This window comes from Mytilus edulis, chromosome 10, assembly GCF_963676685.1.
Source record: "Mytilus edulis chromosome 10, xbMytEdul2.2, whole genome shotgun sequence".
Classification (NCBI taxonomy): Eukaryota; Metazoa; Mollusca; class Bivalvia; order Mytilida; family Mytilidae; genus Mytilus; species Mytilus edulis.
Genome location: NC_092353.1, coordinates 22,522,028 through 22,536,401, shown reverse-complemented (window position 1 = coordinate 22,536,401; position 14,374 = coordinate 22,522,028). Strand labels below are relative to the sequence as shown.

At 31.8% G+C, this 14,374-nt stretch overlaps 2 protein-coding genes across 4 annotated transcripts in view; one reads left to right on the top strand and one right to left on the bottom strand.

Moving 5' to 3' along the window:
- The window catches only part of LOC139490679 (glucose dehydrogenase [FAD, quinone]-like), a 542,951-nt gene that overhangs the window by 498,839 nt on the left and 29,738 nt on the right, over positions 1–14,374 (bottom strand). The window lies entirely within an intron of this gene.
- The window catches only part of LOC139490676 (uncharacterized), a 32,510-nt gene that overhangs the window by 10,219 nt on the left and 7,917 nt on the right, over positions 1–14,374 (top strand). For both annotated transcript variants that reach the window (XM_071277592.1, XM_071277593.1), the window contains exons 2-3: positions 9,586–9,818; positions 13,776–14,005. In XM_071277592.1, coding sequence (XP_071133693.1) covers positions 9,599–9,818; positions 13,776–14,005 — 450 coding nt within the window. In that variant the 5' untranslated portion in view covers positions 9,586–9,598. The remainder of the gene's footprint in view (positions 1–9,585; positions 9,819–13,775; positions 14,006–14,374) is intronic.

The window sequence follows — 14,374 nt, the reverse complement described above, 5'->3', positions numbered from 1 at the left end:
CCCGATGTCCCGAATTGAAATAAAATAAATCCTGACATCCTGAAATCTGAAAAAAAGAATTCCCGGATCCCGAAAGGGTTAATCCTGAAATCCCGAGATTAAAAACACCTGATCCCGGAGTCCTGATAAAGGTCCTATCCCCCCTCATACAAGATTAACTAAAACACATTTGTTTGCAAAGTGAAATATGTCCAAGTTGTTTGTCTCTACAAATGTACTAAAGTTTTTATTATTTTTTCTATTGCATAATTGGTAAAGTCATGTCAGAGGTACTACTTATTCAAGTAATAATTTTTATTTACTTGAAGAAGTAAAAAAAAAAATACAAATATAAGTGAATTTGTAGGATACTTATAGTACAAGTGAATTTTATTTACTTCTATAGGTAAAAATAAATTTGGCTTAGTTATGTCCCTTAGACATTCAGAATTTTTTACTTGTATAAGTAAAAAAGTCATCCTTTCTTCTTTTCTTGAATTCTTAAGATTTCTTTGCTCTTATAGAATTTTAAATTGTGTACCTTTTGCAGATGTGTTTACTAATCATTTAAGTGTAATTTCATGGACAATGAAAATCCCATTTGTCTGTTATCTTTATAACACTATACAAGCCCCAAAGTAGCAATTTTTGAAGGCCTTGTGCAAATATACAACATCTTTGCTCAATCAGTTTCTTTGTTGAATTAATGAGATGAAACATTGAACTTTAATTAAAAAAAAATGAGCAAACCTGGGAAAAATCATTACAGGCATGATTTTACATCTCAAAACTTGAGGATTTTGTGGGATTGTAAGAAAAATTTACTTATACAAGTAGATTTTTGAGAAAATTGTGGGGAGATTATTCAAACATTATTTATTTACTTATATGTGTATATTTTTTTTACTTCTCCAAGTAAATAAAATTAACTTGTACAAGTACAATAAGTACCCCTGCCAATATCTTTGTTTATTTTACAACGAAAAATATTATATATATATACTAATTGAACCACATATCTAATTTTCAATTTGTCTATTTTAAAATCTACAATAATGACAGGATAGTATAATCACTGTAATTTAATTATATAGATCACTCAGCCTATGTGATCTGTCACAATTGCAAAAATTGCACTAATGGGAAAAAAATCATTTCTATCCGACACTAATCACACTTCTAAATAAACGACTTGGTTGCCATGATGCTCACGAATTAATGTATTATACTAAACAAAATTTAATAATTACAGTTCACAACTTTTAGGAGTATGTTCAGAAGGCCCCTTTTTAGCCCCAAAACTATACTTCAGTTTGATAAAATTGTTTAAAATGTAAACTTTTAGTTGTTGTAAAGTAGAATACTTCTGTTGCATAAATTGCGCTGTTTTTGTCAATATACAATGCACATGTATTGGGTACAAGCATCATAAAGGGGAATAAAGTCTTTCTTGCTAAGTAACTTACTGAAATTTTCACAATTTCAGTATTTGAGTTAGTTTTTAGACAGTTTCAGTCTGAAAAGGAAATGGCCACATTTGTGTTCATTCTAAATATTTAAATGTAAGTTGTATTTGATGATAATACATAACATATTTAAAGATTGAGAATGAACGCCGATCCGGCCACTTTCAATTTTGACAAAAAACATTTGAAAAGTAACATATATTATGGCATATTTGATAGATTTTTATATGACCGCAAAAATTTTAATTTTTTGGTCGTATATTGCTATCACGTTGGCGTCGTCGTCTGCGTCATCGTCATCGTCGTCGTCGTTGTCGTCGTCGTCCGAATACTTTTAGTTTTCGCACTCTAACTTTAGTAAAAGTGAATAGAAATCAATAAAATTTTAACACAAGGTTTATGACCACAAAAGGAAGATTGGGATTGATTTTGGGAGTTTTGGTCCCAACATTTTAGGAATTAGGGGCCAAAAAGGACCCAAATAAGCATTTTCTTGGTTTTCGCACTATAACTTTAGTTTAAGTGAATAGAAATCTATGAAATTTTGACACAAGGTTTATGACCACAAAAGGAAGGTTGGGATTGATTTTTGGAGTTGAGGTCACAACAGTTTATGAATTAGGGGCCAAAAAGGGGCCCAAATAAGCATTATGTTTGGTTTTTGCACAATAACTTTAGTATAGAATTAGAATAGAATAGAATAGAATATTTTTATTACCAAATTAGGGCCCCAGGAGGGCATATGATACAGACAATATTATTATAAACAATAACATATATGCAATACACACACAGTAAAAGATATGTAACAAGTGTTATAAAAATGATAAAATAAAATAATATAACACAGAAAATACACTCAACAAAATAGTAGCAATGTATTATTATTCAATGAATACTATGTTGAAAATGACTCAAGTGCACCCGGTAAGTGTATCTTTACTTTGAGAAGACAAACATGAGGCATTAGTAGTTTGTGCGGAGAAATGTCAATATATATAAAAAAAAAAAATACAAAAAAAATACAAAAAAATACAAAAAGAACCCAATAAAAAACAAAGCAATTAAGCACTCCCACATTTGAGGTATACTGCAAATAACAAAGTAAATTTAATAAAGGATATTTAATATGACTTATCTGCAGAAAGCACCAAGAGTCGGTGCTTAAAGGGGAGTCCCTACTTGTACTTAATGCAGATGAGTCGAGCTCCTTAATTATTGAAAATATATTTTAAAAACATATTTTTAAGATTAGTATAAGTAAATAGAAATCAATGAAATTTTAACACAAGGTTTATGACCACAAAAGGAAGGTTGGGATTGATTTTTGGAGTTGAGGTCACAACAGTTTATGAATTAGGGGCCAAAAAGTGGCCCAAATAAGCATTATTCTTGGTTTTCGCACAATAACTTTAGTATAAGTAAATAGAAATCAATGAAATTTTAACACAAGGTTTATGACCACAAAAGGAAGGTTGGGATTGATTTTTGGAGTTGAGGTCACAACAGTTTATGAATTAGGGGCCAAAAAGGGGCCCAAATAAGCATTATTTTTGGTTTTTGCACCATAACTTTAGTATAAGTAAATAGAAATCTATGAAATTTAAACACAAGGTTTATGACCATAAAAGGAAGGTTGGGTTAGATTTTGGGAGTTTTGGTCCTAACAGTTTAGGAATAAGGGGCCCAAAGGGTCTAAAATTGAACTTTGTGTGATTTCATCAAAAATTGAATAATTGTGGTTCTTTGATATGCCGAATCTAACTATGTATGTAGATTCTTAATTTTTGGTCCCGTTTTCAAATTGGTCTCCATTAAGGTCCAAAGGGTCCAAAATTAAACTTAGTTTGATTTTAACAAAAATTGAATCCTTGGGGTTCTTATGCTGAATTTAAAAATGTACTTAGATTTTTAATTATTGGCCTAGTTTTCAAGTTGGTCCAAATGGGGGTCCAAAATTAAACTTTGTTTGATTTCATCAAAAATTGAATAAATGGGTTCTTTGATATGCCAAATCTAACTGTGTATGTAGATTCTTAATTTTTGGTCCAGTTTTCAAATTGGTCTACATTAAGGTCCAAAGCGTCCAAAATTAAACTAAGTTTGATTTTAACAAAAATTGAATTCTTGGGCTTATTTGATATGCTTTATCTAAATATGTACTTTGATTTTTGATTATAGGCCCAGTTTTCAAGTTGGTCCAAATCAGGATTCCATATCAAGTATTGTGCAATAGCAAGAAATTTTCAATTGCACAGTATTGCACAATAGCAAGAAATATCTAATTGCACAATATTGTGCAATAGCAATTAATTTTCAATTGGAGTTAGGCCAATTAAAATTAATTGATAGATTTTCATCCCCGCCCGCCCCTCTGAAATCTTCCCGCCCCGATTTTTTTTATTTTTGAAAAAATTATGATTTCCGGATTTTGTTCATTTCCGTTACCGGTAACTGTCGATAATTTCGCTTCATGTAAAACTTCCTGTTTTAAAATACGGTTTTCGTATTCTTACTAAAATCATTAAGTCGATATAGAATGAAATTCAAAACAGTGTGGTTGTGGCCATTGATTGACACATTAAATTCATCCATTGACTGGGACAATTTAGGTGAACGTTTGTATGTAACGACCACTGGTCACTATGTACTTTTTAAAGACACTTAAACTATGGGGTCACCAAAGGTTCTCAACACCTTAATAAAGTAATTCGAAAAATTAATCAGAAATAACACGATGTTTTGATTTATATCAATTATATAAATCAAAACATAAAGGTTATTCCTGATTAATTTTTCGAATTATTTTATAATTAAAGGCGTTAAAAAACCTTTGGTGACCCCACAGTTTAAATGTCTATCGTAGGTACGTCGTGAACAGTGGTCGTTACAGACAAACGTTCACGTAAATTGTCCCAGTCAATGGATGAATTTAATGTGTCAATCAATGGCCACAGCCACACTGTTTTGAATTTCATTCTATTCTGATCTATGATGACAACATCATTTACCGAGAATAGAGATTGATTACGAGAAGGGCATGAAATATTCGGGTTACGAGTAATATGCTGTGTCCAAAAACGCAAATCGCCGTATGTCACAAATGACACAAATGTTAGTGAATAAAACACCTTGGATTTATTTTATTTATACAATGACTTTGTGTCAAGAAATTTGAACTGTGAATGAAACCTAAAAGCGTAAGAATCGTGGAACACATTTGACTGGAATAAAGAAATTGACACAAGCATGAACCTTTTAGATTGGTGACGGTATATTGAGTTCAGAAAATCGACAAACATACACATTTTTTATTTATTAATTTATAGCAAGCTCTTAGATTTAGATTTAGCCATGCCTTTCGTTTTTTGTAGAAAAACAGCAAACATCCTGTGTCACAATACCCACGTGGACCCTAAGGCTAAAATGGCCGTATTTTCACCTCAAAATTTACTCTGAGTACAGACAAACCTGCGCATCTGTAAAAAAATTCAGGCATAGCATGCCCTAGATAAATGGCTTTTAAGTATGTTTTATGTTTTAGAAAAAATAAAAACTTACCAGGATTTTGCTGTGCACTTTTTTTTCATCCCTCCAGAAGGTGCCAAAATAAACTTAAGTTGGGAAACAGGTTTGAGAACTTCCCCACAGGTAAAAATTCAAATGAACATTTTTAATTGACATGGACATTAGATGGACAATAGATACCTGACAATAATTGGTTATTTAAACTGTGTACCTGAGTGGACCATATCAAAGTAAACTCAACTGATTGTTAATTTTATCATCTTCTGCAGAGACGAAAAAAAGTGTACGGCAAAATCCAGTTAAGTTATGAATTTTCTAAATCATACATTGCATTTGAATTCTATTTATCTAGGGCATGCTATGCCTTAAAACTTTTCCAGATGCACAGGTTTGCCTGTACTCAGAGAAAATTTTGAGGTGAAAATACGGCCATTGTAGCCATAGGGTCCACATGAACCTTAAACAACTTTATGTTTTACATTGTAATTATATTTGCATCTTGCATACTAAGGACCAACCCCATTATTTCAACACTGTTTAAGTTTTCATTTTATTCTGTACTTATCGTACTCTTTTTGCATACCAATGCATTTGCTTCATTTTATTAGGACAACAAAACATTGAAAACATTAGAAAGCAAAATACATTTGATGCAGAGAGCATTTCTCCTCATTTCTGCTGTTTACTATAAAATAGGTATCTAAAGCGGCAATTACATGAATAACAGTGATTGCCAATCAGAGATATATATTTACGAATTTGAAAAAGCGGAACCAGCATATTGAGTATATGTGTCTCAATTGATACGTTACTCTAGAGCTAGCTCAAAGTACGTTGATTTGTTGAACGAGGAATACTGCTTTCTCAAAAGTTGCTAAGACAGGGCTATGAATCAATCAAATTAAATTCATCACTCAAGCAATTTTATGGTCGCCATCATGAGCTGATTGGCCATTATGACAAAAGTGCGTCAGAAATCATATCTCAGTGATATTCTTCCTCAGTCATAACCTTCCATCATTACCGAACTGCACAAAGAAATAACATGACGGAAGCCGTATACGGTGCAGGAAATGCTTACCCTTCCAGAGCACCTGATTTCACTCCTGGTTTTTAGTGGAGTTCGTGTTGTTTCCTACTTATTATTTGTAAGTGTTGATGTAAATGTCTTTTGGTTTTATTAGTCTTTGGTTACTCCTTGGTTTTGATTGTTATTGTCTTATACAAGACACCTTATGGATGTATTTACATGATATAAGCTTATTATGAGGGGGAGGACAGGGGTAAGGGAGACAGGGAGAAAGGGGGTAGGAGAAAGGAGACAGGGGGTGGGAGAAAGGAGAAAGGGGGTAGGAGAAAGGAGAGGAAGGCTGGGAGAGAGGAGAAAAAGTTGGAGAAAGGAGAAAAAATAAAATATCTCTCCTTTAAAAAAATGATCTAATAATTTCAAGAAAAAATATCTCAAAAGGAGATGTTTTATTCTAACGGGAGAAAGGAGAACGGGGGTAGGAGAAAGGAGAAGAGGGGTGGGAGAAGGGAGAAAGGTACCCCCCTGTCCTCCCCCTCTATTATTACACTTGTATATATGAATAAACCGTGACCAGAAGGTTTCATATGAAATAAAATTTAAAAAATAAAATCCTCCCACCCGCCCCATTTTTTTTAAAAATTTGGATGAAAATCTACTAATTAATTTTAGTTGGCCTTATCTTTCTTTGTATAGAATAGTAGTTGATAATATATGTTGGAAATTTGCCAGACATGACTATGATGTCATTTTCTATTTTTATTTGCCAATAACTTTATGTAAATAACTTCATTGGACATTTGCCAGACATGACTATGATGTCATTTTCTATTTTTATTTGCCAATAACTATATGTAAATAACTTCATTGGAAATTTGCCAATATAACTTGTTGCTGATGAAGTTTTTTTTATTGTTTTATACAATAAACAATGTATATTCACTTTTACTACCAACCGATCTTTACCATTCAGTGATAACAAGCACTTTATTTTACATTTTAATATTTTATGATGTATTTAAAAGAGTAGTTATTGTTGCAAACTCCATTAGAAATTTGAATTGATATCAGTTTTGGAAAAAGGGAAACAGGGATGTGAAAAAAAAGGGGGGGGGGGTTAAATTTTTCTCATTTCAGATTTCATAAATAAAAAGAAAATTTCTTCAAACATTTTTTTGAGAGGATTAATATTCAACAGCATAGTGAATTGCTCAAAGGCAAAAAAAAAAAAAGTTCATAAGACCACATTCATTCTGTGTCAGAAACCTATGCTGTGTCAACTATTTAATTTTAGATTTAAAAAGTTTGAAGAAGAAATCTTTAATTGATTTGTAAAATCTTGACATTTGTTTTGTGTAAAAAAAAACCATGTAATGTCAAAAATTTGATCACAATCCAAATTCAGAGCTGTATCACGCTTGAATGTTTTGTCCATACTTGCCCCAACTGTTCAGCGTTCGACCTCTGCGGTCGTATAATGCTGCGCCCTGCGGAGCACCTGGTTAATATTTAAGCTAAAATTTTAGCGCCTTTAATGACTAAATCAGTTCAAATCTTTCACATAAACTAATTGAATCTACTAAAGTATGCACTTAAGGGTTTAAAAAGTGTCCAAAATCTTTAATCAGATGAACCTTAATTTTTAGGCCAAAATCGTATTCGTCGTCCAAAGACATTTGGTTTTCGCACTATAACTTAAGTATAAGTAAACAAAAATCTATGAAATTTTAACACAAGGTTTATGACCACAAAAGGAAAGTTGGGATTGGTTTTGGGAGTTTTGGTCCCAACAGTTTAGGAATTAGGGGCCAAAAAGGGCCCAAATAATCATTTTCTTGGTTTTCGAACTATAACTTTAGTTTAAGTAAATAGAAAGCTATGAAATTTTGACACAAGGTTTATGACCACAAAAGGAAGGTTGGGATTGGTTTTGGGAGTTTTGGTCCCAACAGTTTAGGAATTAGGGGCCAAAAAGGACCCAAATAATCATTTTCTTGGTTTTCGCACTATAACTTTAGTTTAAGTAAATAGAAAGCTATGAAATTTTGACACAAGGTTTATGACCACAAAAGGAAGGTTGGGATTGATTTTGGGAGTTTTGGTTCCAACAGTTTAGGAATTAGGGGCCAAAATAGGGTTCAAATAAGCATTATTCTTGGATTTGCACAATAACTTTAGTATAAGTAAATAGAAATCAATGAAATTTAAACACAAGGTTTATGACCACATTAAGGTCCAAAGGGTCTAAAATTAAACTTAGTTTGATTTTAACAAAAATTAAATTCTTGGGGTTCTTTGATTATTATAATGCTGAATCTTAAAATGTACTTAGATTTTTGATTATTGGCCCAGTTTTCAAGTTAGTCCAAATCGGGGTCCAAAATTAAACTTTGTTTAATTTCATCAAAAATTGAATAATTGGGGTTCTTTGCTATGCCAAATCTAACTGTGTATGTAGATTCTTAATTTTTGGTCCCTTTTTCAAATTTGTCTACATCAAGGTCCTAAGGGTCCAAAATTAAACTAAGTTTGATTTGAACAAAAATTGAATTCTTGGGCTTCTTTGATATGCTGAATCTAAACATGTACTTAGATTCTTGATTATAGGCCCAGTTTTCAAGTTGGTCCAAATCAGGATCCAAAATTATTATATTAAGTATTGTGCAATAGCAAGAAATTTTCAATTGCACAGTATTCAGCAATAGCAAGAAATCTTCAATTGCACAGTATTGTGCAGTAGCAAGAAATTTTCAATTGCATCAAGAAATCTTCAATTGTACAGTATTGTGCAATAGCAAGTATTTTCAATTGCACAGTATTGCGCAATAGCAAAAAATATCTAATTGCACAATATTGCGCAATAGCAAGAAATTTTCAATTGGAGTTATGTTTCTTTTTCCAGAATAGTAGTTGAATCAGGTTAAATCATTGTTTTATACAATATACAATGTATTTTCACTTTTACTACCAACTGATAAATTAAAACAATCTTTACCATTCAGTGATAACAAGCACTTTTTTTTACATTTTAATATTATATGATGTATAAATTTAAATGAGTAGTTATTGTTGCAAACTCCATTAGAAATTTGAATTGAGAACAGTTTTGGAATAAGGGAAAGGGGGATGTGAAAAAAAGGGGGGGGGGGGTCAATTTTTTTATTTCAGATTTAATAAATAAAAAGAAAATTTCTTCAAACATTTTTTTGAGAGGATTAATATTCAACAGCATAGTGAATTGCTCAAAGACAAAAAAAAAATTTAAGTTCATTAGACCACATTCATTCTGTGTCAGAAACCTATGCTGTGTCAACTATTTAATCACAATCCAAATTTAGAGCTGAACCCAGCTTGAATGTTGTGTCCATACTTGCCCCAACCGTTCAGGGTTCAACCTCTGCGGTCATATAAAGCTGCATCCTGCAGAGCATCTGGTAAGATATGAATGAAGAGGAAGATAATGAAGAAATTGAAAGTGAGAAGCTGATCATGATGCTTACCCTTTTTACAAAATAAATGCTACAGCAATAAAAATTTTTGAAATGAACAAGAATATGTCTAAATTGTTTTTGTTCTTTTATTCAGGCTGATTTAAGTGATGGCACTTTCTAAAGAAGAAGAAAACTATGTGAGATTATCATTACTACTGACAGGAGTTTGTCCAAGAGCAGTTCGTGTTTTATTTGACAAGGAATATCCTCCTTTGCAGCTGCATGGCAAATTAAATAATTTGAAGGAAAAGAAATTGTTAACTGATTTGAAAGATAGAAAGAGAATAATCAACCAAGCTCAGTGGTATCTGCTCTTCCCTAGTAATGGTAAGTTTAATTATGTAAGGCAATATGAAAAACATATATTTGAAATAGAAGTTAAAAGTACAAAACCCAAGTTAAAAGTTCTTGAATTTTGAAGGGGCATTAGTCATTGTTAGTGCTCAGTTAAATTCATGTCCACCGAGTTGACTCAAATTCTCATAATTGATTTACAACACACTTTACTTAGATATATATTTCCAAATTACAGAAAGTTTGAAATAAACAATTAACAATGCAGGGACTCAATGATACACATTGTATGTATCAGCAGTTTGCTTTTCATGTATTTACGTTTGTATATATGCTATCAATCATCGACATTTGTCCACCTTGTGGTTCGTCTGTGTCCAAAGACACATTTGGTTTCCTGACAATAACTTCAGTTTAAGTGAAGGAATCTCTGTGAAATATTACCAGAAGGTTCAATACCACAAATAGAAGGTTGGGATTAATTTTGGGAGTTATGCTACCAATAGGTTAGGAATTAGGACCAAAAAGGGGGCCAAAAACAAGCACTTTTGTTGTTTCCGGACTATAACCTGTATTAATACATGTAAGTGTATTGATCTTTCTGAAATCGTACCACAAGGTTCCGCATCTCAAAGAGAAGGCTGGAATTAAGAATTGGGCCAATAGCCCATATGTTAAGAAATAAGGGGCAAAAAAGGGCCTTAAACAAACAATTTTTTAGTTTCCATACAATATCTTGTGTTAAAAAAAGTTTATGGAACTCTCTGAAATTGTACATTTTTTCTTGAAAAGAAAAATCTTTATATCTATGGAAGAATTTAAATTAGTAGAGTTTTCAGTAATTTGAAGTAATAAAATCCCTGACTTATAATAATTTAATCAATATTGCTGAAATCATCATTAGCTTATGAGTGATATCCCTTTAATGAGTATTTTAAACATTTGTTTGCCTTAAAACAAACTCTATAGAGGGCATACCTGCTAACTTTTCAAAATGCCCATGGGGGTTTTACATGCAAGATGGCTCTAAAAGTCCTCCAAAGCCTTCAAGGAGGCCTTCAAGTATATTTTAATGTTGTTTTTTGGCTTCTTCATACTTTAACAAGCCTACAGCCATTGTTAGATTAATTGATGTGTTTAAAATTGTGGACACAATTGCTGTTTCAAAATTTTCATTGGGAGCCTCCATGGGGAAATACCCACAAATAGTGACAGTTGGCTGGTATGAGAGGGGAGAAACAAAAATTAAAATAATCGGCAAGTGAAGATCTACAAAAGAATTACCAGTTCACTTCCAAATGAGTTGCATGTATTTTCTATATAAATCATGAGTTTTTTTTAACCCATTTTTGGTGGAAGAAGACGTCAAGTCTTCTGAAGACCTATGGGGCTGACCATTGAGCCTCCGTATGCCGCATTCGTTTCTGTGTATTACAATTTCGTAACAACTTAGATTCCTGACACCGATTTTTACACATGATTAAGCATCTGAATCATTTAATTTGTAAATTAGGATTGAAAAACAATCACTGTCGTAAATATGACCCTTTTATTTATGTAAATTATTAGATTTCATCCACATGAACGTTATTTGTTTACTTGTAACCGAATGTTTTTACTGTAGATATTTGTATTACGCATGTGTGAATTTGGTATCGGGACAACTCGCCCTGTTTACAATTTCGCCCTTGAAGTTACAAATTTGCAATCCTGCAGACAAGAAGATTTTGTTTTTTATAAATAAAAAGGATCTAGTTCTTATTAAATTGTTGTCTTTATTCATTGTTTTCCTTTGTCATGTGAATTAGATGCCCTTCTACTTCAAATGGTTTGAATCTATTTATAAAATTATTCAAGACTCAGTTGACAAGAGCAGTACGTTGCTGTTTGGAGAATTTGATTAAACTCTAAATGCTCATAGAAAAAAAAATATAATTGAAACTGAATGTACCTCCTTAAGAATAATTTATTGCAATATAAATATAAATCCCTTTTGACAAGAGAAATCTGACTTTTGTCAGAAATATTTTTTTCACATGTGCAAAGGTAATCACGTGTGGCGGCCATATTGGTTTGTTAACAACTATGTCAAGAAGCCTCTAGAACCATGACCTAAACATAAATAGTCTCTGAAAGCGTAAACTTTAAGCAATACTATTTTATCAATCATGAATATTTTCATAAATTTAAATTTGATTATTTAAAGAAATAAAATTATAACAATTACGATTTTAGATTAGAGATTCTACACAGACATGCTTTGATGTATTTATAGCCAAATTAGTTTACCTGTGTGAAAATGTAAATAATTTGTTTAGACAAACTATGTATGGAAGATAATAATTTTCATAAATACTTCAGGACATTTGATTGATTTTAATAAATATAGGATTTAAAAACTGCAAGTGGAAACAAATTTAATCATTAGCTACATAATCAGCTGATAATTTTTGCAAACATCGTGGTGATGTTATTGATAAAAATCACTCCATCAATCCTCCAGCCCTTTCACATATTAAGCAATAGATCTACTTATTATTGTAGAATATTCAATGAATATACATTCATCGTCTAATTGAATATATCGGGTAATCAGATATTTTTAGCTGACAATTTGGGTATCCCATTGGCCGGAGTCTACTGTACTACCATAAACATGATAAAGATAGTAAATAGTATTTTTTTTCACTAATTTATTGACAATTTATTGACATAATACTGGTTGTAACATATTTTATTTTTGTATTCAGGTTGGGACCCCTCTCCCCTTTCCCCTAATTATGAGTGGTGTCCCTTAAATGAGGGACTGTCCCTAAAACAAGGGGTCATTTTACTGTTGAAAAAAAAATAAAGAACAATTTTAAGATTTTTATTAAACTCAAAAGTGGGAAAATTCATTATATTTGGAACAACTTTTCTAAATGAGGGGGCAAATTAATAAAGAAGATATAACATGACATAAGTTTAGAAACAACAGAAAATTCTGTTGACATGTTTTGACCATTCAGTACTTAATAGATGCATAGTTCTTTGGGAAAAGTTTCATCAAATAATATGAATATAAATGACTTTTTTGTGCTCATTTTTTACAGTGGGTTGTAATGATCTTCCAGTAAGGTTACCCCTCATTTGGAGTGTTGTTCCCAACCTGTTAAAGGTCCATCTTTGTGCATAATTCAAAATTGGAAATTTCAACAAGCATCTAATATTCTTACTCTAGAAAATAAACCCTGGTCTGCTAGCTACATGTATATCTTTTCTACCGATTTAATAACTAGAATCATGCAAACAGACTTAAGAAAAAGGCATGTAAGTTCATCATACAAATATGACACTTTTTCTAGACAATCCAGATCATGCAAAATACTTCGCTAAAAATTGTAACCTTTAAAACTGTTGTGCAGTAAAAACCCATACGGGAACTTTCAAAAGTTGGCAGGTATGTAACATTGTAACAAGTCTTACTATTTTTATGCTCCATTTATGGGAATTATGTTTTCTAGTCTGTTCGTCCGTCCTGCTTCTGGTTATAAAGTTTATGGTCCAGGTAGTTTTTGATGAAGTTGAAATCCAATCAACTTGAAACTTAGTACACATGTGTTCCTTATGATATGATCTTCTTAATTTTACTGCCAAATTAAAGATTTTACCTAATTTTCATAGTCCACTGAACATAGAAAATGATTGTACGGATGGGAAATCCATTTACTTATGACCTTTTCTTGTTTGAAGAAAAAAAAATACATCATAACTATAATGGAACAAAGCAGCCTGGGTTAGTGGGGCTGCTTTTATGGTAATTCAAGTTACCTTTTATTCACCTTCTTCCACCTCAGTCAGCTATCAGCTCTTTGATTGTCAAAAGTTGTTAGGGATGACATTTGAAAAAAATAGGCAGGACAAGAGTTTTGAATAAAAAAAAGGCCAGATGAAACACTTTGCAGTTAACATCTTATTTAAAATACATGTATTTGTGTTTTCAATTTGTAGGAATCCCAGAATCAAAGAATTTTGATATTACATTGATGATTTGTTTGCTTAGAAATCTGGCAAAGACCCCACAACCAAGTCATGGATTTGACAGTCTACCACCACCAAATGAGATTACTCCTGGTGCAGATCTGGCACGTATTAAATATTACAGGAACCAATTTGCTCATAGGATTGATAGCAAAATGGATGACATCAGTTTCAACCAATACTGGATTGAAATATCGAATGTAAGTTTTATCGTTGCAATATGACATAAACGATGTTTGAATACTGGTTGTTTTTGCTCTTTTTTTTTATTTTTAAATTTTTACTACCAGTACTAGTGTGTCATATGGTATTTTGAACCCCCTGAAAAGTGAACTCAGGTTCAAAATACCATATGAATAATTGACCATGGGGTCCCTTAAAATTATTAGGCATTATACAGTGTATAGTTTTACAAAAATAGATGCAAAAGATTTCATGTTTTAGTAATCTAGTGCATACTAACTCATAGGGGAGTTGAAAACAAATAACTACCTTTCACTTTTGAAAGCATTAAATGAATTAATTTATTTTTAGCTAGGTTTCTTTTAGAAGCCAATAATCATGATAAT